This window comes from Erpetoichthys calabaricus, chromosome 2 (genome assembly GCF_900747795.2).
Source record: "Erpetoichthys calabaricus chromosome 2, fErpCal1.3, whole genome shotgun sequence".
Taxonomy (NCBI): domain Eukaryota; kingdom Metazoa; phylum Chordata; class Cladistia; order Polypteriformes; family Polypteridae; genus Erpetoichthys; species Erpetoichthys calabaricus.
The window spans coordinates 129,103,544-129,131,444 of NC_041395.2; the positions used below are offsets into that span (position 1 = coordinate 129,103,544).

Sequence of the window (27,901 nt, forward strand, 5' to 3'; positions counted from 1 at the left end):
CACTCACCCTGTCAAACCTGCAGCACAAAGTCTATGTATATATAGAGTATGTAGTCAATTATATAATATATATAAAAGGTTTAGATATTTTTCTTACTGACACACTTGGTCTAATGACATTTATTTATATTTTACTACTGACTACTATAAAGCAATGTCATGTAAATGTCACAATTTATTATTAAGTGGCTAAAGCCAACAGTGTCAAACAGATGAATTCACCTCAAGAGAAACTGAGCAAGTAAAAAGATTCCAGTAGAGATCTCTGAACCAGAAAAATGTTTACCAAGGGATGGGATCCATCTGGATTCAAACTATTAGTCACGCTTTCATTTTCTAACTGCCTGATTTGCGTTAGTCTTAAGAGACTTTCTGGATCATTAAGAATTTTATGCCATTTAAACACAATATGTTTGTAGGTCATATATAAGTGCTGAAATGTTAAGGGAGTGCCAAATCAGCGTACCATTAAAATGGCTTTGGCTGTCATCATGTTGTCTGTTTATTTTGGGGCATCCTTAGCAGGCGGAGCTTCAGAAACCAAGTGCAGTTTGCTGAAGGCATTTACTCAGCCGAGTATCTTCCAGGATGGAGACATTATTCTAGGTGGACTCTTTCACATTAACTTCAAAGTGATTGTGAATGACCTCTCATATCAGATGGCCCCAGAGTTGTCAGAATGTGAGAAGTAGGTTGACTTTATTTCATCATTGTTCTCACCAATGTTGCAGCTGGTTTCAAAGTCTATGCTATTATGATTGGCCACTTTAAGGAGCTTGGAGGTTTGGAAAAACTAAGCAGTGGCTGCAATTTTGGTACCTGCCTGTAACATTTTAGTTCTTAGTAGCAGTCACACTTTAATTTGTGCAAAATATAATGATGAATTGTATTTTTGCTTATGATCAGTGTCATAACAAAAACTTCTCGTTTGACTCAATTTCACTACATTTTTTTAAAGTTTATTAAATGTGACCGGGTTTCAAGTCCCAGCTGCTCCCTGCATGGAGTTTGCATTTTCTTCCCCTGTCCACATGGGTTTCTTTCTGGATACTCCAGCTTCCTCCAATCCAAAGACATGGAGGTTAGGTGGATCAGTAATGCTAAATGAGCATTAAAGTGTGTGTATGTGTGTGTGTTCACTCTGTGATGGGCTGGCTCCATGTTCCTAAGACATTCCATGCCAAGTGCTTGATTATTGCTGAAATAGGGTCCAGCTGCCCTGCAACCCCTGCTCTGGATAGACAGGTTTAGAAAATAAATATACAGTATTAATGTTTTGGTTTTTCTCCCTTTTTTTTGGAGAAAAGTAAGGGTTTGTACAATAAGTAAGAAATGTATCCAACACTTGGTCAGTATTTTTTGTGGACTTTGCATATTTTCCTTTGTCTTCTTGAGTTTTTCTTTGGTATTCTAGTCATGTCAGGGGAACTGGTGATTTTAAACTGGTCCTAAATGTGTACAAGTGTGGGTGTTTGCAAGAGAGTCCATCCAAGAATGATTCCTGTCTTGTACCCTTTGCACCCTATAGACTGCGGCCCCCTCACAAACATGAATTGGATTAAACGCCTTTAAAAAACGTATGCTGTGTAATGTACTAATAATTACTGTTTTATTATTTTATAATGTACATAATAATTAAGAACTTAAAATACAAAAATATAAAGTGACCATAGGAAATGGACAGAGAATGAAAATATTTTTATATATTCTTAAATATTTTTTTATAAAAATCATTACAAAACCATAACACTTCTTGTGTTTAGGAAATATGGAATTTCCTAAAAATCAGTGCTATTTTAAGGGTTTTAGTACTTCATATATATGTTTTGTTTCATGCTAACATTTACTGAAAACCCTATGGCTTGTCTCAAAGTTTTAATTTCAGATCTTTTCGTTGGGCTCAAACAATGATTTACGCAATTGAAGAAATAAATCGGGATTCTACTCTTCTTCCAAATATTCGACTTGGGTATAAGATCCACGACAGTTGTGGTAAACACCCATTTTCTCTCCGAGGAGCTTTTTCGCTGATTAGTGGACAAAAGCAGACACAAACTAAACTTCCATGTACTGGATTTGGTGGGGTGCTTGCCATAATTGGTGACCCATCATCAACGCAAACCATCACATTATCGAGAACACTAGCACCATTTGGAATTCCTGTGGTAAGAAGTATTTTTTTGCTTTTAATTTGTTAATGTAGCAAGCATTGTGACAGGACTTAAATTTTAGTTTTTGGGGTGGACACCAACATTTAATCTGTAATTAGTTGATAAAGCATGCCAGTCTCTTTGAAGCTTGTACCTCAAAGGGTTTACATAATGTAACAAAATACATACAGTATGTCCAGAAATATTTTTTCAATAAATGCAAATGTGTTTACTCCATGACATGGTTTTCATTCATCATCTACAGTATAGTGGAGACTCGCCTGGAGAGGTATGCCTGGTAAAGCAGACATAGTTGAAATAATAGTTTTACCACATGTACAGTGAGATTACACTGAAAGTTCTTCTTGCATGTCCAACCAACATGCAACACATTCATACTCTCCAGTACAATAATAAACAAAAATGTATTTAAATACATAGCTCATGCAAATATAAGTATGTTATTCTTGGCTATGTTATTCTCTCTGTTAAACTTCTACTTCCATGTGTGACTTTTTGTCTCAATGTCATTTTAAACATTTTAATCAAGTCTACTCTTAATCACCTTTAGTGTAGGCAGAAATCTTCTAAGCCTGCAATGTTTTTTCTTCATAGCTCATACCCTGAGTTTCTGGGGTCTCATGTATAAATAGTGAATACACACAAAGATGTTTCCATGCTCACATTGAGATATATAAAAAGTAAACTTGGCACAAAGTTGCGCAGGTTTTCACGGAAGCCTCAAACAATGTGTGTGCATGTTTCTGCTCGGTTTTGTAAACGGTTAGCACTCAGCTTCACCCAGCGTGGTACTGTTTCTGTGCGGTTTCCCTTTCTATTTTGTATTCATATCCATGACATGGGCTTTGTCAGATACACTAAAATTAATTGCACATCATTTACAAATTTAAGGTACTTGATTGAAACCATTCTGTAAAAATACAATGGTGCACGGAATGGCCAAATTATTCCAACTACCATGGCTGCTTTAGCATACTTAGAAGAAATTGCAAATGGAAGAATTAGAACAGAGGTATGTATTTACAGACCATACTGACTTCTTGTCCAATGATTATGACTGATTTCTAATTCAATTTAGATTCCCGGAGAATGTACTGTTAGAATACTAGGATGTATACTTGATATCATTTTTATGATGAAATGCATTAAAGTATGTATATTATATTTTACAGAAAGATTAACTTCATTTAAATTATGTATACTGTTAATAATTAAACCTGTAGGTCCACGGTGATGCGACAACAGCGCTACTGCCTTGCAGTAAGGGGGTCAAGTGCTGGGTATACCCTGCCTGGAGTTTGTATGTTTTCCTGGTAGTTTTCCTCTGCATACTTCGATTTCCTTCCAAGGGTATGCAGGTCAGGGGATTTGGTGATGCTAAGTTGACGCTACTAGTGTATGTGTGTGCTCATATTAACCCAGCGATGAGATGGCGCCCCGTGCTGGGATTGTTCCTGCCTTGCACTCAATGTTTGCAGGAACTGGTTCGACCCTGGATAGAAAAAAATAAACATGCTCTTTTTTAACATGTGCCAAAAAACTGAACGAAAGGGGCTATTTATATGAATCTGCATATTCAAACAGGTGAAATTCTGGGAGGAATTAGTGTGGAGCTGTATGCACATGCATGTACTTTAAAATTGACATGGATTGCAATTTATAAAGGGAAAGTGCATAGAACTTTGCTTATACAGAGTTTTATGCATCTGATTTTTTTTTTGTGTGTACGCACATTTCTAGTTTTGTCCTTACACCATTTTTAGTGTGAATTCTATGCAAGGCATCATACATGAGGCCCCTGGTCTGTCTTTCATACTTCACAACTTCCAAGGCATTCCAGATGTGGCATCATGTGTGTAATACATGCTAAATATGCTGTAAACCCTCTTTACTTGTATTAAGGAAAGTGAACTAAAGAGTTCTTCCTTCTGAGTGTTCATCTTACTCTTTCTCTTTTCATTTCTGTGAATATCTGGCCATTCGTCTGCTTTTACAATGAATGTTCTCCATCTCACCACTCTTCTGCGAATATTTTATGAACTTCCAATGCATCCTATGGTGGCTAATTGTGTCTATGTAGCATTACAGTAGAAAGCAGCTCCCAAACTGTCCTCTGTCATTTTTGCATAGTCTCTTGGACAATATCCCTATCTTTAAAGAGTTTACCACTCATTTCTGCATTCATCTAAACAGGAATTTTGGCTCAGCGGTTTGGGTTTTTTTTACTGAGATCAGACTTTGATGGACCACTAGATTGTTCCATGTTTAAGTGTGCATTCTTTTGCAAATGTCTATTACACAGGATAGAGATATGCTAAAGTTGTCTAGACAGGTACTGACATAGTAGATATGTTAGATCAGAATATACACATTAATTTGATGCCAAGTAGGTTATCTGCATCTTCTGCTTTGTTGATAGTCTTTTCAATCTGTGTAGCACATTGCTCTGTGCAATCTCTAAATAATTTAATGCATCTGCAACACTCCCTATAACTGCTGGCATATCACTAACACCAATTTTTTTCATAGTATTTTAGATTTTACATACTAAAAAACTCTCAAATCACATACTATATACTTGCATTTGAAGTCAAATTTGAAATATATTGAGTGAAGTTTAATATTTCAGTTCACACTTCAATTATATGGAGTGGTTTACAAGTACATAAGGTTAAATTTGTATAAATAAGGTCAAACTAAAAATATTTAGTTAATTCTGAATATATAATGTCAGATTTAAATAAACAAAGAAAACATGAAATATACGGGTTCAAACAGAATATAAACTGTATAAAAAAGTCAAATGTTGCATATGTGGAATGAATTTTCAATATACGAAGTCAAATTTGATGCATATGACTTTAACTATATGCAGTGAATCTTGAATCTATAAAGACAGATGCATGTACTGTATGTATGAATATTTTTATTTTGTGATGTGCCAAAGCCTAAATCAACAATTATGAAAGATTAACATGATTTTTTTTTTTTTGCATTTATAATTAGATAGATAGATAGACAGACAGATAGATAGATACTTTATTAATCCCAATGGGAAATTCACATTCTCCAGCAGCAGCTTACTGATACAATAAATAATATTAAATTAAAGATTGATAATAATAATGCAGGTGAAAAACAGACAATACATTATATTTAGTAATATTCAGATATTCAATATCTTTTTTAAACATGCTTTTTAGGTTTAGAGTTAGGGAAGCAAGTGCCTGTCAGAGTAGCTTTGAGTGCAGATACTGCAGGGCCCACGCACACCCACTCTCAGTCATACAATGCCAGCTCAATATCACCGATTAGCCTAACAAGAACATCATGGGACGTGAAACGAGAACCAGAACAGCCAGAAAAAAACTTAAACAGATAGTAGGTGATGCATACAAACTAAGCACAGACTGTGTCTTGATGTGAACCCAGGACACTGTAACTGTGAAGCTGCAGCACTAAACAGTTTGTAAAATAATGAATGAAAATAAAGAAGTTTTACTGTTTCAGAGATCTTGTATTAAACACAAAAATTTGGATTGTCTCTATTTATTAACACAACAGTAATTCTTTTACTCTGTATAGCACCTCCCTAACAGGTTAAAACCCCAAGGAACTTTACGGGAACATGGTTCAGTTTTGTTACTGTCCTTCTTCTTTTTCGTTTCTATGTTTTATTTTATTTTCAAAAACCAGAACATAACAATGGTATGCTATTCAGTACTGATAACATAACAAATGCAACCATTTACTTCAATATCAAAATAGAGAGCAAAAGAAAAAAAAAGGATTCCGCTATCACTGAAGTGAAACAGAAAAAGAAGAGAGACACGAGCAAAAAAAATTCTAACCTTTAAATATAATTCAACAATTATTAGCATAAGAGAGTCAATCACGGGCCCATGTTATGTGACCTTCAAAGGGCCATTCTGTAAATCGGGTGAGGACCAGAATAAAATTTAAGCTAGCATTACGGATTTTTTTACACAAGTCTCAGAAACATTTTGAATAATATCACATTATCTTACTACCAATCAGTCAATCAATCTTTATTTCATAAAGTGTCATTAAGAGCATCCCAAAACTTAAGCTCAGTATACAGCATCAAGTAAAAGAGGAAAGTAAAATCAACAGAATAATACAGTATATACAAAACAAAAAAAAATGCAGCCATAACTAATTCAGGGATTGACAAGCAACTGAGCTTTAAAATCAAGCACGATTACATTTTCAAACTACCAACAAAGGTGCACGTTAATAATGATAGAATGGAATTTTACAGTTATAGTATAAAATTGCAGACTAATTTAGCATGGAACATGTTACCAGCAGGGATGACTGAAAATTGTAAGTAAAGATTAACTAAAAAGATGGGGGGTTGGGGGAATGGGAAGGACAGAAGGGTCTCCAGTTTGAATCTGAACTCCCAGACCAACAGACCATTACCAGTAATATAATAAATAAACCTAGAAAAGCTTTTATATAAAATAAAAGATAGATAGAAACTTTATTAATCCCAAGGGGAAATTCACATACTCCAGCAGCAGCATACTGATACAAAAAAATATTAAAGAGTAATAAAAATGTAGGTAAAAACAGACAATAACTTTGACAGTGACAGCAGTCTGTCGCTGAAGCTGCTCCTCTGTCTGGAGATGGTACTGTTTAGTGGATGCAGTGGATTCTCCATAATTGATAGGAGCCTGCTGAGCACCCGTCGCTCTGCCCCGGATGTCAAACTGTCCAGCTCCATGCCTACAATAGAGCCTGCCTTCCTCACCATTGTCCAGGTGTGAGGCGTCTCGCTTCCTTATGCTGCCTCCCCAGCACTCCACCGCGTAGAAGAGGGCACTCACCACAACCATCTGATAGAACACCTGCAGCATCTTATTGCAGATGTTGAAGGACGCCAGTCTTCTAAGGAAGTATAGCCATATAAGTGTATTAATAGATAAACGCCACACAATTATACAGTGGTTAGAGCTGCTGTCTTACACATCCTTAAGGGCTTGGTTAATATCCTATAATGATCGGTGTCTGGGACATTCATTCTGTGTCTGTGTGGATCCGGTTCCTTTCCTCTTTCCAAAGACATTTGTGTTAAATTCCTATGTGACTTGCAATGTTATTGAAAACAGGGTTGGTTCCCAGAATAGTTCTTAATGTTGTAGGATTGCTGGAGGTTCCTACACTGCACTCCACAAGCCGGTAGGTGAAGTGGGATCAAAAAATATATGGAAAAATGCATTTTTTATTTATTTATTTTTGATAGCTATCAACCTTTTAGAACCTTGTGTTTGAGTTACAGCTATATATGTCATACCTTCTGAAAACGTTTTTGGGAATAATTATGGTATCACTTAATATTTGTTCAGTTGTTATTTATGAAAATTACAGCATTGTAAAATCATTTTATAAAACTAATAAATGGTAACTTTCCCCCTTGGGACAAATAAGGTTCTTTCTATTTGTCTGTCTGTCTGTCTATCTAAACAGAAAACAGATTACTAATTCTCTCTCTAAGGTGTGATTATGTTATATTTAATTGCCAGTACCACTGAGTCATTTTCAGAAATAAACAGAAAGCATGTAAAGTAAAGATAAATGATTTATTGACTTTATCATACATTCATTGTGCTTCCTGACATGTGAACAATACCAAAATCTCAATAAAGCAAACTGATTTTTTTTTAATCGTTAGGATTAACCATAATAAGCCTTGTCTTCTTGCAGGTCAGTTACTATGCTACATGTGCCTGTCTCAGTAATCGAAAGGAGTTTCCTAACTTTTTTCGGACTATACCGAGTGATTTTTACCAGGCAAGAGCAATGGCACAGCTTGCCAAACGCTTTGGCTGGACCTGGATTGGAACCATTTCAAGCGATGATGAGTACGGCCGATTAGCAACACAGACGTTTGCTGAAGAACTCCTGGAAGCTAATGTTTGCATGGCCTTTTCTGAGACTGTTTCAAAAATCTATCCCAGACAAGATGCCTTACGCATTGTAAATATAATCAAAAAATCATTGGCAAGAGTTATTGTTGTGTTTAGTGGTGATATGGATGTGGAACCACTGTTTCTGGAACTGGCAGAGCAAAATATTACCAACCGACAATTTCTTGCAAGCGAGGCTTGGAGTAATTCTCCAGTTCTCTCCAAGAAAGAGATTTCAGCAGTTACCAGAGGGGTTCTGGGAATTGCTATTCAAAAAGCTGAAATTCCAGGGTTATGGGATTTTCTTGTCAGCCTGCACCCATCTAAATTTCCTGGGAATGCTTTTGTTGAAAGGCTGTGGGAGGAGTCATTTAACTGCAGACTGGCACTGGAGAATGTTACAGTCGTATCTTCCCCGGGAATGCGTCTCTGCAATGGATCGGAATCACTCAGTCAGGTTCAGAACAGCTACACTGATGTATCTCAGCTGAGAATCACATACAATGTCTACAAAGCTGTGTATGCTATAGCACATGCTTTGCACGATTTGCAAGCATGTCAAAATGGAAGTGGACCATTACAGAATAACACATGCGCAGACATTTTTACTTTACAGCCTTGGCAGGTATTTGACTTAATTGATTTCCATTTGTGTAGAGTTTGCATGTTCTTCTCATGTCTGTGTATGTTTATCTGTACAGTTTTCTTCCCATATCCCTAACCATCCCTTCCCATATCCCTGAAGACTCTTAACTGGTCTAGAATGTGTGAGTGAGTGTGAGTATGTGTGTGTGGAAGTGTGTTACATGCCGTTTTGGCGGGGGCTAGCATCCTGTCTATGGTTGGCTCCCAACACACTTTACTGCTGAGATGACATTGGCTCAACTCCCACCTGTTTTAGAGGAGAATGCATGTCCAATGTAATCTATGAACGTCAAAAAATATCCTTTGCTACAATAACCTTTATTTCACAGTGTCTTTGCCAGTTTTTATCTTCTGACTGTGGACAATGAGGCAGTGGCACAGAATGATTGTTAAACGTCAGTATAATTGTATTATTTAGCAAGCCCCAAAATCAGGCACTGCATCCCGTAAGCCACTTTATCTTCAATGGGACAGTAACCTTTAAATATTCAAGGACCACCTGCCTTATTTATCGACCATTAGGTTCCCACCTTTCCCATGTGGAACTCTTTTGCTGTCCCCTACCAGACACCTCTTCCTCATTCTGGTGGTCTTGAAGTGTCTGCTTGAAGGGAGTCCACTTAAACGACTTAGCTTATAGTTGCACGGCAGGCCACACTGACAGTCACAGAAGTTCTGCAATCCCCAAGGTGGGTTTTCCAATCTGTCTCCCATCATTTTCATGCCATTTAGCATCTGGCAAATCATCATACGGTAAAAAAATCAGACTTAGTTACTGGTTATTCTATATGATTGAATTTAAGCCAAGAGGATTGAATGTGTTTGCAAATATAAAATGTTTACCATCTGACTAACTAGGGTATCTACTTATCAGTACTGAGCTGCAATTTTTCAAAGGTCACAGTACATAAAGAGGACTCAAGATAGGCTATATATAAAGGGAACTTTCAAAACACAAGAATAAGATGGAGCATCAACATGGGTCAAAACACAGTTAAGTATTTGTTAATTACATATATACAGCACTTTTTAGCTAATCAAAACACTTTACATAGATATTGGGCAGCCATTTCAACCACCAACCATTTTTGCACCAGGACACCCACCTAACATTAGCTATTTGGTGGTGAAGAGGTGAGAGAGAGAGAGAACTAACCAATAAGAGACAGGGGATGATTAAGGTCCCAGAATGACTAGGCCATAGTGGGCAATTTAGCCTGAATATTGAGGTACACAGTACTCTTTTTGAAAGATGCCACATTTCATCCAACGGACAACACCAACTTTTTCAGTGCAGTGTCCCTGTCACTTCATTGTGGTGTTGGGATCCACACATAGACCACAGGGTAAATGGCCTCTTCTAGCCTCACTAACACCTCTTCCAGCAGTATGCATGTAGAATGCCATGACACCATTGCTTCCAAAACACTAACATCAAGTCAACCATACTCCAGCTGCCCTTCTGAAAATAACAAAAAACATAATGGATGAGATGCTAGGGTGTTGCGAGTTATTTAGTAAGACTACAGTAAAGGTACACAGCATCAGGCCCTTTGAATACTTGTAACAAATCCTGAAGCCAATAAAGTATGCTTGACCTGAAAGGGACCTCCCTGACGAATAACTGAGTTGTCAGTGAGGATCAAAGGCGTATTACTAAAACGATAAAGTGTCTAGATCCCAAAGGGAGGAGGCCTTTAATCTGAACATGAGTGAGCAATTTGAAAGGTCTGAAGCACCAGGACAAGCAAGTAAGAAATTCTGTGTGGGAAAGTTGCACCTTTATGACTTTGTATTCTTCTCAATTCTTTGGTTTTAGATACACCCTATTATGCCCTATCCTGAAGAAAAAAACTATGATTTTTAAAATGAACACTTTTTATTCATAATTGGGTGGTATGGTGGCTCAGTGGTGAGTGATGTTGCCTCACAGATCCAATACTCTACATTTGAATCCCAGGCCTTATGATTGTCTGCATGTGTTTGCACTTTCTCCCTGTCTCCACATGGGTATTCAACTGGTTATCACAGTTTTCCTTCCATATCTCCCACCAATGTGCATGTTAGGCTAACTGGTGTTTCCAAACTGGTTGTGTGTGTGTGTGTTTGTGTGTCTGTGTGTGTGTCTCTTGTTTTGTGCCCTATGATGTTGGAATAGGCTCTGCAGCCCTGTGGCCCAAGATTGCATTAAGCGGATACCAGAATGTTATTTTGTTCCTAATCTGAATAAAAATAAATGAGCATAAAAATTGAAGATAAAGCATAAAAAGTGTAAGAATATTATTTATAGAGAGCAATGTAAATGTTAATGACTGTTGCATTAGCATATTTCTAGTAATTCATTCTATAATGATATACCATACTGTTAAATTGTGTTTAACATTTTAATAAAAAGGGACAATAGAAATGTAGCCTAAAGGAATAACAAGATACACATAATGCAAAACATTATCATAGCATATATTAATGCAGTTATATATCTTTTCACAGCTTTTGTATTACATGACAAAAGTGCACTTCAAAACAAAAGTTGGTGACCAAGTCTACTTTGATGAAAATGGAGACCCTATAGCAGCTTACGATATTATTAACTGGCAAATGAGTAAATCCGGCATTTTGGAGTTTATAAATGTGGGACATATTAATGGATCTGAACTCTACATTAATGATACTGCTATTATTTGGGCAGATGGAACAAAAAAGGTACTTTTTTTAAATTACAGTATAATTAAAGCACAATGTTTACATCATAAAAGGTGTTCATTCTGATTTAGAAATGCCATTGAGTTTTGTAGATTTCAGTAACTATCAGTTATTGTTAAACTTTCAAACACTTGTCACTTATTTTAATGCAGGTACCTCTGTCAGTGTGTAGTACAAGTTGTCCTCCAGGCACTAGAAAAGCTATCAGAAAAGGTGAACCAATCTGCTGTTTTGATTGTGTTGTGTGTGCGGAGGGAGAAATTAGTGAGATGGCTGGTAAGTGTGCCCCAGTTTAACAGAGAATGTTTATGTCAATTTCCATTTGGTATAGTGGCATTCTCAGTGAGCACAATCACAACAAAGTTTAAAAGCAAATATAAATTTTGTATTTATCTATCTATAGTATATACTGTATTCTCATTTATTTATTCATTTGTTTACAACCCACGTAATCCATTTCTAGATTGTAGGGTCTAGATATATAATGGACTTTATTTTTAATGAACAGTATTATTAGGTTGTCACATACAATTGGCCATACAAATATTTATATCAGGTTTTAATTTTGCCAGCATTATAGCTTGGAGGAATGATACAGAATATGACTTTTGTGTAAAATAATTTCTTCATCCGAGTGTCATGTGTCAAATAAATGCAGTAGTGTTGATTCAGAAATCAAAAACTGTGTGATTAACTGTATTGGTGTGTATTGACACTGCTTTTAGTACTTGATATTCTGTACATTCCCTTTGTCAGTTTTTTTTACTTATTATAAGCTTTCTTGATTTAGTTTTATAATTTAATTCTTTTAAAGTTGACACTTAACAAAGCATGAATAGACACTACTGAAGTGGATCAGATAAGTCAGTGCAAGCCTAACATTCACTGACAGATGTACATAAAAAGTGTATCTTGTTAAAGGTTGGTCAGTTGATAGGAGAGCAGGGCACTGGTGGCACCATGGTGACAAAAAGCAAAAGGCACTGTTCTTACACACCTCCTCACAAAACAAACCCAGAGGCAGTCAAGGTACATTTCTGCAATGAATGTGGGGACACGCAGTAGGCCCCAGAGCAAGTGGACCTGTCAGCAGAAATGATGAAATACAATTAACACCTCTCAGGGCACCAGAGTAGGAAAGAAAGAGAGAGAATTGCACTCTAGCAGAAAATCTGTACTATTTCACCGGGCAACTAAACTAGTGACTACAAAAACTGAGGCTATTCATAAAGACCATGACCATGCAGAATTTTCAAGATGCCAACACTGTTATAACAGGTTCCTGGTCAGTTTGTGACTAAGGCTAATGCGTTGACTCTTTAATGTAACTAGCATCTTCAGAGAAATATTTTAGTCTTATGATCAGGCCAATGGAACCACTGGAAGGACACTAGTTATGATTATATAGAGGTACAGGGCCAATATTGACACCAAAAGTGAAGAAAGTACAAAGGCAACAGTACCAACTGATACATGGGAGAAGACGTTTTAAGGGGCTCCCATATTATGATGTCTCAGCATCCTGCTTATGTTCAGCACATCATGCATATCTTAATATTTGGTCTTCGACAGAGATAGGGATGACTTGAATGGCAAATCACTGAACCTGAGGTGTGTGTCCCATTGACATCACTGCCCATCTACAGTTCAGCCTATATTATCCATTGACATGCTCTTTCACTTGAGCTCACTTAAGCTTTTTTCTTTTCAAGGAATACTCCAACCAAAAATATTTTTTTATATGTTATTAACCCTATGTAATTTGCAGTGATGGCCGGGGAAAAATAAAAAAGTAAAAATCATTAACTCAGGAAAATATAAGGAGTCCAAAAACAGGAATCTCCCTTACACCTACCCCTACCCCTCATTCATTGGTCGAGTGTCCTGTCTTCAATTGAAAAGCGCAATCATGTGTGAAGGTGCTTCCTGCTCATGGATCCTTTCATTTTCTGCTATTTATTTAAAAACATTTTAGTAAAAAATAAATGTGTTTTGCACATTGTGAACATATGGCTGGGTGACTTGACATGTGGATTATGTGACATGAGTAAATTTTTGATATTGTCTGCTGTTGTCCAGCATTAGATCACGTTCTATCAGAAACTTTGTTACGTCTGTTTTCTGCGAAATATTAAATTGATTTAAAAAATCATCACTACAGTCCATATGGGGTAACATATAAAAAATATAATTTTTAGTGAAATATTCCTTTAATGTCATGAAAAAGTGTTATAATTGATCATGTCAAATTGTTTTTCTGGGATTGCACTCAGTGCAAAGCTCAGTGGTGTTGTTTTTTTGAATATTTAGCAAATAATGGCAAGATGTATGCTTTTGTATTCTAATAGTTGTGCAGATATTTAGTGTGCATTAATAACAACTTCCTTATTCTTTATAGTTTTTATAGTGTTATTTTTTTGAGTTCTCACCTGGATACAGAGTAAACTCTGCCTGGGGTATGAGCATCAAAAAATAGGCTTGACGGGACACCAAACAGAGATATTTATAGAAAAAATATGCTACTTTAGAGTTTAACAATATTAAACCAATACCATTGAGCCTTCATTTTCTTAATCATTAAACTTAAAGTTAATCAAGGAAATCTGCTTAATAAACAAAAAAGAAAAAATCAACACCTGCAGACAGTAATTACTCAATAAACAAGTAATTAAATTAGCAAGCAAGAGACTTGAAGTGCCATTAAAGATCAATAATTTAGACAACTGCAGAAGTTATAAAACAATTAGCTAACATTGAATTTCAAAACTTCTTAATTATTAAAATTTTCCTAGATTTAAAAAAAACAAAAAAGACAACTTTAAGTCTCGGGAATAATTACAAGACTTTTTTCTGTGTGTTACACAATGCTTAATAAGAATTTGAACAGGTAAATGAGAAAAAATAAATAAATTCCATAAATGATCATCAATGTCTTAAAGTCAGCTTAACAAAGCAACAAACCAAATAGGTAATGGCAACAAGACATTAACACATACTTGACTCTTGATTTGGTGTGCTACTCCTCCTTTTATTACTTTTTATTACCAACTTCATGCATGATCTGTTTGCACTTTAATTAACACTAACAAAGGGTGACCTGAACATGGGGGATCCGGGAAGGCTGTAATACAAAAATCAAACCCTTTATAGGCAACATCAGAAGTGCATCTGTAGCTGCATTTGACAAAGGTTTTCAGATGGTTCAAAAGTTCAAAATAGTTCAGATGCAGCTACCAGATAGAAATGTCGGCACTAGTATGACTTGTCGTACAAAAAATACTCCACAGTCCAACTGTCTTTGTTTTTAAGGATTTTAGTGAAATTCAAGGCAAACAATTCACACAAAAATAGATATAAAAGATATTACAACACAAAAAAATCAAAGGAAAAAGAGGAATTTATGATATTCTGCTTAAATATCTAGGTAACAAATTTTATAGGTTTCTATGTATTGTTCTAAGCAGCAGACAGTCAGAAAACTATATGTCTTTAATATCTGTCTGAATGTTCATGTTTCATTCTATCTGTCTAACTTCAATCTATTGGCTGTTCTACTGTCACACAGAGTTAATATTACACACATATTCTGTTACTTATAGGGGGTTAAACTGAATAGTATCATTATAGCAGAACTCATGCAAAGATAAAACAATTGCTGTGTGTGTGTGGGGGGGGGGGGGGGGAAATAATGAGGAACTGAAGCTGGGGCAAGAAGATTATAATAATCCACAGAAATATTAGATAGTCAAAACAAATAAAAGTTATAATTATACATATCATGGCAAAGGGCAAGGTGCAACTACAACATGAAGCAAATCCTGTAAAAAAGCAAAATGTATGCCGATCATACATTAAAAGTATGCTCAAAAGGCATAAGACAGCTGGCTTCCTAACCCTGTTTCGGTGGTAAAACTATACAGAGTCAAAACTGACCATATAAATGGTAAGCAATCTAGTGATGATGTGTGAAATGACTGATAAAGTGCAGTTTGGGGCTTTGTCTATAATAAAATTTTATATTCTAAAACAGTGTTTCTTAAACTATGGATCAGAGACATGGCTGTGTAATAGAAATGGCCAAACTAGCCCAAGTGCAACTTACCTACTGCCCTCTATGTAGGGTGTAAGATGAGGGAACGGCGGCTCTAGTTTGAAGTGTTGAAATGAATTTATTTGATGCAATACAAGAATGTGACAATTTCTGAAGTGTTATGAATGGCGAGTGAATACAATATGGACCATTTTTATTGTATACTAAAAGGATGTTTTTTGTCTCATATCGATAGTTCAACACATGCTTGACATTCTTGCACATATCAAATCATAATCTGTAAACAGAGGTGCAAGGGAGATTCTGCATTAAGTTTAGGTGCCTTGGTAAGGAAGAATACCATCTCAAGTTGGTAGTTCTCTTGTGGTGTTTTTAATCTATTCTTGGATGATTTTACAGTGCAGGCTGGATGCTCCTGGGAAGATTCACAATATCCTGGTTGAATATACAGCACAGCACATACACAGCAGCTACTTTTCCTTTTGCGATTCAAATTTATTTTCACTAGAACAGAATTATGCCTTTAATTATTAAGTACTTAAATTGGTAAAGTTATTAGATTACATTTTAGCCTCTTAAAAAAAAAATTAGACAACTTATATCTCTTAAGTGGCCTGCGAGTCACTGGCAACCCCTTAGGGAAGGCTAGGAAAAGCTGTTAAAGACAGTGTGGCCTAGTAGGTTTGCTAATAGTAATAATAAATAATTAATTACATTTATATAGTGATTTTCTAAACTGCTCAAAGCACTTTACATAAGCAGTGGGTAACCACTTTAACGACCACCAATGTGTAACTTCCATCTGGATAATGCAACGGCAGCCATTCATGCACCAGTATGCTCACCACACATTAGCTGTTAGGTGGTGAAGGGGTAAGAGAGATATGGGAACAGGTATAATTAGCAGACCTGAGTGACTAGGCTGGGGTGGTCAATTTTGACCCTAACCAGGAAACGAGAAATAAAAAGGATGATAATAAATTTCATTAGGCCAACAAGATGGACTAGTGGTTAGTGTTCTGCCTAGGATGGAGTTTTAAAAGAAGAATAGATTAAACTGGACCAGACAGACATGATTAAAATAAAAGTGCAAAATTGACAAAGATAAACCAAGTCAAAACAGCAATACCAAAAATCAAGTTGAAGATATATGCAGATATTCTACAGTCTTAACTAAGCAACACACTGCTAATTCTACAAAAGGCTTCTTCTTTTTTTTAATCAGGAATCTTGTACAAACAGAAAGTGTGCAACACATACTGTACCTTTACCAGGTTGCAACAGTGATATCATGTGAAATGAATTCTGGTTGTTACAGAGCTAGCAACGTATGAAAACCCAATGAAAATGGTGGCATCCACAGAAAAACAGTATGGTGATATGCTAATATGTGAAATATTTTTAAAAGCGTATTAATGATTTTAATTCAATAAAATGATAAAATGAATTTCTCACATTCCAAAACTTAAACTGGAAAGAAAAACAGATGAAAATATGCACAGAGAAAACTTAAAAAGTGTTTACTAACTCGTAACAGTTAGTGCAGCTACCTGATAGCTTAAACATTTCAGGCTGGAATCCCAGCCTGGTCACTATCTGTATGGAGAGTGGATGTGCTTCTTATTTCTGTACAAGTACGTCTTCAGGTGCTAATCTTTTCCATATGCATCTCACATTAACTGGTTACTCACACTTGGACCCACATAAGTGAATGCTGCATGTTTGATTGTGTCCTTGTCTATCCAGTAATGGCTCCTGCCATGAGCCTGAAGTTGCTGGTATATACTCTGGCTAACATGAACACGAACTTGATTAAATAATTAAGATAATTTTTAGAAAGATGAATGAATTACATTATATATTCTGAACTCGCTCTATTTCCTCATGTATTAGAGACAATAATTTAATCTATATAATAAAATGATGATGTATCTATATGCGTCTGGTACCTGGGAGCAGCAATCTGATTGGTCATTTTGACTTTGATCTGATTAGTAAGTTTCACTATGGTTGCTCAATCAATCATAATCGAGACAAAAAGTGCTGAGCATGGAACGACATTGCTAAGGGATATCTTCAAAAAATGGGAAGTATTTGCAAGAATACAAACAATGTTTTCACAATGGGCAACGAAGGATAGTGTACCACTGGTGGTAGTCAGAAAGCAGGCAGGAGGCAAGCAATGTGCCTCAAAAGTCTGAGAAGCAGACTCTACATGAATGCATTCAATAGAGGCAGTGCCAGATAAAAGAAGTTGAGACACTTGAAAATACTGAAGAATGTCCTAGGACTAACACTGAGGGTACACATAAGGCAAGAGATATCAAATATTTTTAATAATTTTAATTAAATTATAATAGACTAGGGGGCTCAGCCCCCTGCTCACTTCACTCGCCAACCCCCAGCCCAGCCACTTCATGGCTCTGTCAGTTGCGTATGGGTAAGCAGACGTACAATTTAAACAGATTGTTATATTCATGGGAACTGTTACATATGCATAATAGAACTAACTATGTTACATTACAGCGAGTAATTAACCATAGTAAAAAATAGTCAAACATAATAAATTGAAAAAAAACATATATGCTTTTGCATTTACATCATTTTTATTAAGTTCAAAATAAGCCAATTATTATTATTTTTTCACTTGTGCATCTTTGCTTTCTTAAAATTGAATGATATTCTGACCTGGTAAATTAATTGGTAATAATTCAACAAAATGACTTCGACCATGCATTGGCAATTCCATTAAATTCCACTTGCTTTCCATTGCACTGACGTACCGAGTATCTAAATATGCTTGCACTTCATCCTGAGACTGTCCTTTGGATACAGTCACACGTACTCTGTCGTGCCTTTTATGATTGTACTTGTAGATGTACTTAATACTCATAACCGATGCACAATACTCAACATTAATATGACCATCGAATCGTTTGAGCGAATATGGGTTATATGGTACAATCATTGAATTATCGATCTTCACAATTTAACAACTTTCTTTCCATGATAAGTGTGTTGTTTGTGACGATTATCTCTGCGTCGATAATCAGGAAAGCCAGCCTTAGTCATATCTGTTGAATTAACAAAAGCTTTAGGAAATTTCTTTAAATACTTTTTTTTGAGTCCCAACATACTGAATCTTTTAAATGAGGTCTGTGAGATATGTGTTTAATGACTTTGTGCCATAGTTCAGGATAGGTTTCTCTGTTTGGAATTTCAGCACAGACAAAACAATCTACATCATCAAGAGGTAATAATTTATTTTGCAAAGTAACCAATAAATGCATGCCAGGGTTTTGCAAATAAATTTAGTGTAAAGTGCAATACTTTGGACATATGTATTTGTATCTATTATTGGCTGCAGAATTTCTAATACGTCCGGTTGTTTAACTCTTTTGATTCTATGTTGCATCGCTTCTCCATGATCATAAATATAAACCTGACCGAATTGTGGTTTCTTTGAAATTAAACTTGTAGTAGCTTTAATTGTTGTGAGACCACAGATTCTCATAGCATATGGTCCTGAATCGTGTAAATCTACATTTTGAGCATTGAATGATGCAAACGTGAACAGCTTATTGTAGATTCAGATATTTTGCCTGTAGTGTTTGTGGATTTCACATTCACCAAACAACAAATCTTTTAATTCTCACAGATACGCTTCCTCATTGGGAAGAAACACTACTTTTCCCTGATGGCAACTCGAATTAGACGATCTACAAGTCTCCCACTTAAACTTTAAAGCCGAACAATATCTACATACTTCCAACATATCACCTATGTCCATATATTTTATCTCTTTTCACTCTTCCATTATTTCACGGAGTAGTAATTTCTGCTTGTTAGCGCTAATGCGATCTTTACTATCCGTTTTATGAGATTTTCGATTTTCACTACTTTCATAATCTCTAACCTGCTCTGCATGTGTATCGTGCCAACGTTTTTGAACTTCTTTATGACATTCTGCTTTGTGAGATCACAATGTGCATGGTTGAAAATGGTTGAGAGGAGACTGTGACTTGAAAAAATCTCATGGCCAAGGTCTCAACTCGTGGGACTTGCAAAAATCTTCCAAAATGTCTTGTCTCATCTTCCATCTTCGCAGGATTTTTTTATTATAATAGAGAGACCTGTAACTGTATTATTGTAATCTAATTTATTAAGTCTGCAACACTAACACTGAGTACTTTCAGTCAACAAATCATTCAAATGCTACTGGGGCATCTTTTATACCAACAGAAACATGCCTGTATAACTCCTCACTATGACTGTAACTGCCATGTCAGATGTTTTTCGTTTTTTTTAATTTCCTTCCTTGTTAGTCATTCTGGTTTGTGTTTAGTCGATAGTGTCTGTCTATCTATCTAAAAAGCATTACAACCAAAATAATCTATATTTTTATCATTTTTAAAGGTACTGTAAATCATTTGTCATATTTGGTCTTCTTCCATAGGCTTGTTAAAGCTTCATAGTATTTTGGTGAGCTGGAGTGGAATTAAAAAAAACTCTTGCAATCATTAGTTTTAGCCTTTTTTATAGCAAGTATAAATTAGTGACAGATGCATCACAATAAATTTTGTACTTTTATTAGTCATGCTGGATGTAATTGTAAGAGTAATTACAAAAGAAAACAAAAAAACAGTACACTTAAAAAGTTAAAACACAGTATAAATATTTTGTTCTTATCTTATGAAAAAATAAAAGATTACAAAGAAGCCAAATAAACGTCAAAGTACTATCTTGTTAAGCAGGTTAAAAACATGTTTAAATGAATAGATATTAAGTCTGTTATATGTATATGTGTATGTGCAATATAAATATATATATATATATATATATATATATATATATATATATACAGTATATAATATATATATATACTGTATATATGGAAGAGAAGGTCTATGATATGGTTTGCATATTTGCAGCTGGAGATCCACAAAAGGAGAAAAATGAATCACGTATCATAAAGTAGTTTTTATTCCTGAGTTTTCAACCCCTGTCAGGGCTCTTCATCATAGGATAATGCTTAGACTTACAAGAATCAAAGGCAATAAATAGCAAAAAATTACATGGAGGGGTGGGGGAGGTGGCTAAGTCAGTGTGGTCAGGAGTAGGCCAGTACTAAAAGTGCCAGAGAGCTGGCCAAATCTTGGCTATCAAATGAGAACGCCATCAAACTTAAGAAGAACATGTTCATAATAAATAATCTGTACACCTAATAACCCCCCCCCCCCCCCCAACCACACTGACTTAGCCACCTCTCCCCCCCCACCCCCTCCACGTTATTGTTTGCTATATATTGCCTTTGATTCTTGTAAGTCTAAGCATTATCCTCTGATGAAGACCCCTGGCAGGGGTTGAAAGTTCAGGAATAAAAACTACTTTATGATATGTGATTCATTTTTCTCACTTTGTCGATCTCCAGCTGCAAATATATCCATCCATCCATCCATTTTCCAACCCGCTGAATCCGAACACAGGGTCACGGGGGTCTGCTGGAGCCAATCCCAGCCAACACAGGGCACAAGGCAGGAAACAATCCTGGGCAGGGTGCCAACCCACCACAGGACACACACAAACACACCCACACACCAAGCACACACTAGGGCCAATTTGGAATCGCCAATCCACCTAACCTGCATGTCTTTGGACTGTGGGAGGAAACCGGAGCGCCCGGAGGAAACCCACGCAGACACGGGGAGAACATGCAAACTCCACGCAGGGTGGACCCGGGAAGCGAACCCAGGTCCCCAGATCACCCAACTGCGAGGCAGCAGCGCTACCCACTGCGCCACCGTGCCGCCCCCTGCAAATATATATATATATATATATAATGTATATATATATATATAATGTGCATATATATATATATATATATATATACAGTGCATCTGGAAAGTATTCACAGCGCATCACTTTTTCCACATTTTGTTATGTTACAGCCTTATTCCAAAATGGATTAAATTCATTTTTTTCCTCAGAATTCTTCACACAACACCCCATAATGACAACGTGAAAAAAGTTTACTTGAGGTTTTTGCAAATTTATTAAAAATAAAAAAACTGAGAAATCACATGTACATAAGTATTCACAGCCTTTGCTCAATACTTTGTCGATGCACCTTTGGCAGCAATTACAGCCTCAAGTCTTTCTGAATATGATGCCACAAGCTTGGCACACCTATCCTTGGCCAGTTTCGCCCATTCCTCTTTGCAGCACCTCTCAAGCTCCATCAGGTTGGATGGGAAGCGTTGGTGCACAGCCATTTTAAGATCTCTCCAGAGATGTTCAATCGGATTCAAGTCTGGGCTCTGGCTGGGCCACTCAAGGACATTCACAGAGTTGTCCTGAAGCCACTCCTTTGATATCTTGGCTGTGTGCTTAGGGTCGTTGTCCTGCTGAAAGATGAACTGTCGCCCCAGTCTGAAGTCAAGAGCGCTCTGGAGCAGGTTTTCATCCAGGATGTCTCTGTACATTGCTGCAGTCATCTTTCCCTTTATCCTGACTAGTCTCCTAGTCCCTGCTGCTGAAAAACATCCCCACAGCATGGCCTGGTGATGAGTGGTGCCTGGTTTCCTCCAAACGTGACGCCTGGCATTCACACCAAAGAGTTCAATCTTTGTCTCATCAGACCAAAGAATTTTCTTTCTCATGGTCTGAGAGTCCTTCAGGTGCCTTTTGGCAAACTCCAGGCGGGCTGCCATGTGCCTTTTACTAAGGAGTGGCTTCTGTCTGGCCACTCTACCATACAGACCTGATTGTTGGATTGCTGCAGAGATGGTTGTCCTTCTGGAAGGTTCTCCTCTCTCCACATAGGACCTCTGGAGCTCTGACAGAGTGACCATCGGGTTCTTGGTCACCTCCCTGACTAAGGCCCTTCTCCCCCGATCGCTCAGTTTAGATGGCCGGCCAGCTCTAGGAAGAGTCCTGGTGGTTTTGAACTTCTTCCACTTACGGATGATGGAGGCCACTGTGCTCATTGGGACCTTCAAAGTAGCAGAAATTTTTCTGTAACCTTCCCCAGATATGTGCCTCGAGACAATCCTGTCTCGGAGGTCTACAGACAATTCCAGCAAAGGTTGTGAATACTTATGTACATGTGCTTTCTCAATTTTTTTATTTTTAATAAATTTGCAAAAATCTCAAGTAAACGTTTTTCACGTTATTATTATGGGGTGTTGTGTGTAGAATTCTGAGGAAAAAAATGAATTTAATCCATTTTGGAATAAGGCTGTAACATAACAAAATGTGGAAAAAGTGATGCGCTGTGAATACTTTCCAGATGCACTGTATATATATATATATATATATATATATATATATATATATATATATAATGTACTATGTAGTGGTTCACCACGGCATGTACAGCCACCCTAACCCTACACAGACAGGCAGACACAATTTCCAGTCCAGCACATACATTTATTTACAGCTGGAGAGCGCTTATCTCTGCTCGTCACAGCACAGTACATAAAGCACATCAAAGCCCTGTCCTTTCCTCTTTTTCTCTTTTCCCCACATCCTGTCCTCTCCTGGCAAGCTTTGTCTACCTCCTCCCAACTCTGGCTTCCCAAATGGAGTGCGGCAGCTCCTTTTTTGATGGCCTAGGAGTGTTCCTGGTGGCTCATTATTTGGACCTAGAATCAGGTTCTAATTTGTAGTTTTTTGTTTCTGCATTGTTGTTTGCTTTGTTACATTCTTTGTGATGCTGCATGCTTTGAACAACACAATACAAAACACACATTTATTGAGTGTGAGTGGATGTGTGTTTGTGTGTGTGTGGTAAATGACTATCCCACTGAGCAACATAATCATTTCTGAACCTCCCAAAGAATAATAAAACAGACTTGTACCAGACCCTCCCCTCCCGCCCCACCTTATTTTTCCAGCCACCATTTTCTTAGTTCAGCTTCTCTATAACATAATCATAGAAAGATAAAGCATAACCAGGAATCAGCTGAGAGTTTTTGCACATTTTAGAGAGAATTTCAGTCTGTCATGGGGACACACTCATCCACATGTGTACACCCAGTCATACTGGGCCAGTCTGGTTTGTCCATTTAGCATATAACTTGCACATAGTTGGTTTAGGAATGTACCAGTCCAAAAAGAGTAACTGGGATCCTTTGGTAGACTACAGCTTTAAATACACCAGTGCCATGTCTCCTTGACACCTACTTTAGTCCTATAGATATCTGAGGTTTATCCACCAGTGGAAACCAAAAAACAGCACTTGATTGGCTACATTAGCGCTGTTATGACATTTTCTGTGTTTTGTATGTTTCCTGTTCCTGATGCAACTGTGGTTGTGGTGTACGGTACATCCTTTATATTTCATTTGACAAAGCTCCATTTGGGGAATGTATACCATTTCAGTGGCAAGGGGGAAGTCAAATCCTTACCCAGTAGCATCAAACCAATCCAATGTAGGACATTTTGCAAAACCACACTCAATCATACAATTTAATGTTATATTCCTCTTTAAAAGTGGTAGGAAGAAATGCCAGCAGAAAATTTAAGTGTACATGGGGAACATGAGTGAACATGAGTCAGGTGTCTGGTTCTATGAGAGGAGATGGCTGACCAGAAATTGTATCTAAATACTGAGATTTTTTGTTTAATGTCACATATCATTTTTCATTTATTGTTCACAAAAATTATAATTTATACTATCTATCCATCTTATTCAAAAAGCTTCTATGAAAAGCCAACTTTCACCCTGGAGACAAGTAAAATCTATCTGTCTTTTTACTTCACTAAAATTCTAAATCTTTCAAAAATATGTTTGGTCATCAACAGTTATATTATAAATTCCTTTCAGAAAGTTAACCATCCTTAATTTGAATGCCTTATCAGTTATAGTACATACTAATTACTATAATAAGCTATTAAAGATTAAATAGTTCAATGCATAAAATACACTATGGAGATAAAATATTGTCTTCTGTGCATTTTATCCACACCCCACTAGGTGGTGGCGTTAACCAAGCTATGAAAGATTTAAAGCCTTTTTGCAGTTTGCATCATCACTTGAACACAATATTTTTATATTGTTAATACTAATAGTAACACATTACAAAAAAAGCTGACAGTAAGGATGTTATGATTATGCTAAGAGATAAAATTAGCATATCATTCTTTATACTTAGATTTATTGTATACTGACTATAGTATTTTGCTATCTGATAGAGGCGTTGCAAGTCTAAATTGGATAACTGAGTACTGGATGTACTGTATACTTGTGATGTACAGCATTGATTCCTACCCTGTACTTAAAACTATAAGGGTAGGCTCCAGCTCCTGGTGACTCCTGCATTAGAAACATCAGTTCTGAAAATGCAATGGTAGTATCTTTGCTACTAAGTTTAATTTACTATTACAGTTAGCATGATATGCACTTATAAATAAATACCCCATGAAAGATAAGTGATCAAAACAAAAGAAGTGGGAATTCAGGGCATGGTGTGTAGGTGAGTTCAAAGTGAGGTACAAACACAGAAAGCATAGGGTTTTGGATAGAAGATTAGGAGACATTAAAAGTGGTGTCCATCAGGCATCAGTGCTGGGGCCGCTGCTATTTTTAAAATAAGTAAATGATCTGGACAAGAAAATAATCAGTAGGTTTGCAGAATATACCAAACTAGGTGGCTGGGTGGATAGAATCCACTGAATCATTACAGAGTTATTGCATATAGTACAGGCTTGGGCAGATGAAATTTAATGTATTGTACATAGATGTAACGTATTACACATAGGAATTAGAAATGTTAGATTTGAATACTGAATGGGAGGTCTGAAATTTGAAAGTATACCTTATGAGAAGGATCTTGGAGTCATGGTGGACTCATCACTATCTACATCCAGATATCCAATACTGAAGCCACCAAGAAAGCTAATAGGATATTAAGTTCTATATCACAATGTGTGGAGTACAAGTCATAGGAGGTTGTATTGAAGTTTTATTGTGCGCTGGTAAGGCTTCACCTGACGTACTATGTACAGTTTTGGTCTCCATTTTACATTAAAGATATATCAGCACAGGAGTAAGTCCAGAAGAGTGTGACTAGGCTGATTCCAGGACTATGAGGTATGAGCTATGACCACAGACTTAACATAGATTAAAAGGTGTATCAATGCCATCAGGTCCTTAACAGATAAATCTGGCAGACCCCAGGTCCTTGATAGAGGAACCGAGGCCAGTAAAACAATAAGAGAGGCAGACACATAGGTGTAAGTTGAACTAGTGCACTTTACAAAAAGGTGAAAAATACTGCAGAAAGCTGTTGAGGGCACCTATACCACTGCACTGTTGTGAAGGTGAGTTGAATCTTCACAACATGACGTGATAGAAGTGTTTGAAATTACGAAGGGACTTGAAATATATTTTGCAACAAGACCATAGGGGCACGGTTGGAAACTTAAGGGCAAATTTTGAGCAAATGTTAGGAAGGTTTTCTTTACTCAAAGAACCTTAGACACAATGAGTAAAATACTAAGTAGTGTGGTGGAGAGTAGGCCTTTAGGGACCTTCAAACCTCGACTTGATGTTATTTTGGACAGTCCAGGTGAATAGAATGGACAGATTTGTCAGGCTAGGGGGCCTCTTTTCATCATAATTGTTTAAATTTTGTAATCTGAAATATGGGAAAATTCACTGTTGGCTTATTGTCAAATTTTAATATGATTAGTATGCTTGGGTTGGTGGATTAGTACAGTGGCCATTTCTGGTTCTTCATAGCTCCAGAATTTCCACATTCTCTCTATGTGTCTACATGTGTTATCCTCTCGGTACGTCGGTTTTTCCCTCCCATATCCCAAAGACATGTATGACAGGTCAATTGCCAACTTATGTTGTCCCAGAATGAGTAACTGTGAGGGTGTGCATGTGTGTGCCAGATGATAGACTGGTGCCACATCCAGGATTGATTGATTCTTTGTGCCAAGTACTTGTGAATTAGATATCAGCACACCAGTGCCCTGAACTGCCCACTGGATACACGGGTTAGAAATTGGATGAATGGATTGATTTTCATTCTTATTATCGGAGGTTTGATTAGTAGTATGTATATCCTTCCTCATCTGCATGCACCCTTCCAAAAAGTTACAGAGTGATATTTACAGCCATCATTCCTTAATCCTCTGTTTTTTCTTCTTACAGATTCTCTACAATGCATCAAGTGTCACCTGGAATTCTGGTCAAATGCCTACAGGAATGAATGTGTTCCTCGAGAAATTGAATTCCTCTCCTTCCAAGATACAATGGGAATCGCACTGACAGCTGTTACCTTATCTGGAACATGTTTAACTTTAGCAATAGGAGTAGTGTTTCTATATTACAAAAATACTCCAATTGTCCGGGCAAATAATTCAGAACTAAGCTTTTTGCTGCTAATTTCATTAGGCTTATGTTTTCTTTGTTCACTGTTTTTCATTGGTCAACCCTCAGAGTGGTCCTGCATCGTCCGACATGCAGCATTTGGAGTTAGCTTTGTTCTTTGCATATCATGTATCCTTGTTAAAACTATTGTGGTGTTAATGGCTTTTCAAGCCACCCTTCCAGGCAATGACATAATGAAGTGGTTTGGACCTTCTCAGCAGAGAGGAAGTGTCTTTGTGAGCACACTAATTCAAGTCCTTATCTGTGTGATCTGGCTTGCTGCAACCCCTCCTTTGGTTTATAAGAACAGTGGTATTCAAAGTTCTAAAATCATTCTGGAATGCACTGTTGGGTCTGCAGCTGCCTTTGGTTGCGTCCTCGGTTATATAGGTTTGTTAGGGACCAGTTGTTTTGTACTGGCATTTCTAGCTCGAAACCTGCCCGACAATTTCAATGAAGCAAAATTTATTACATTTAGTATGCTGATCTTTTGCGCTGTATGGATTACTTTCATTCCTGCTTATGTCAGCTCTCCAGGAAAATACACTGTAGCAGTTGAAATTTTTGCCATTCTGTCTTCTAGTTATGGTCTTCTTGGGTGTATATTTGCTCCTAAATGTTACATAATTCTGCTTAGGCCTGATCAAAATACCAAAAAGCATGTCATGGGAAGGGCCGTCTCGAGTATAAAATAAGCGCAGTTAAGTGATTATCGATAAATGATTGTGCATCTGCATGTCTTCATGTCATTGAAATGTTCTTTCCGTTTCCAACAACCTTCTAAGTCTAAACTGTTCTACTACCGTTCAATCTCATATAAAGGTGTATAATTAATCGCACAGCATCAACCATCAATCAGATTTCAAAACTACCTTGTGCTTCATGCCCTTGGTATTACTTAGGAAATTTACAATTATATAATTATAGTAGAGCTTCATCTTTCATATGTTCCTCGGCATTATATTGTAGTATGGGGGAATAATATACAATCATTTATTGTAAAATGTCC

General features: G+C 36.8%; 1 protein-coding gene across 1 annotated transcript; it reads left to right on the plus strand.

The window, feature by feature from the left end:
* The first annotated feature begins 473 nt into the window (after nt 1-473).
* LOC114645346 (extracellular calcium-sensing receptor-like) lies at nt 474-27,837 on the plus strand. The gene is made up of 6 exons (XM_028793207.2): nt 474-688; nt 1,874-2,165; nt 7,905-8,732; nt 11,243-11,455; nt 11,608-11,731; nt 26,674-27,837. Exons 1-6 carry the CDS (start codon nt 474-476, stop codon nt 27,585-27,587), a joined length of 2,586 nt encoding a protein of 861 aa, XP_028649040.2. The 3' UTR covers nt 27,588-27,837.
* Nucleotides 27,838-27,901: the final 64 nt, after the last annotated feature.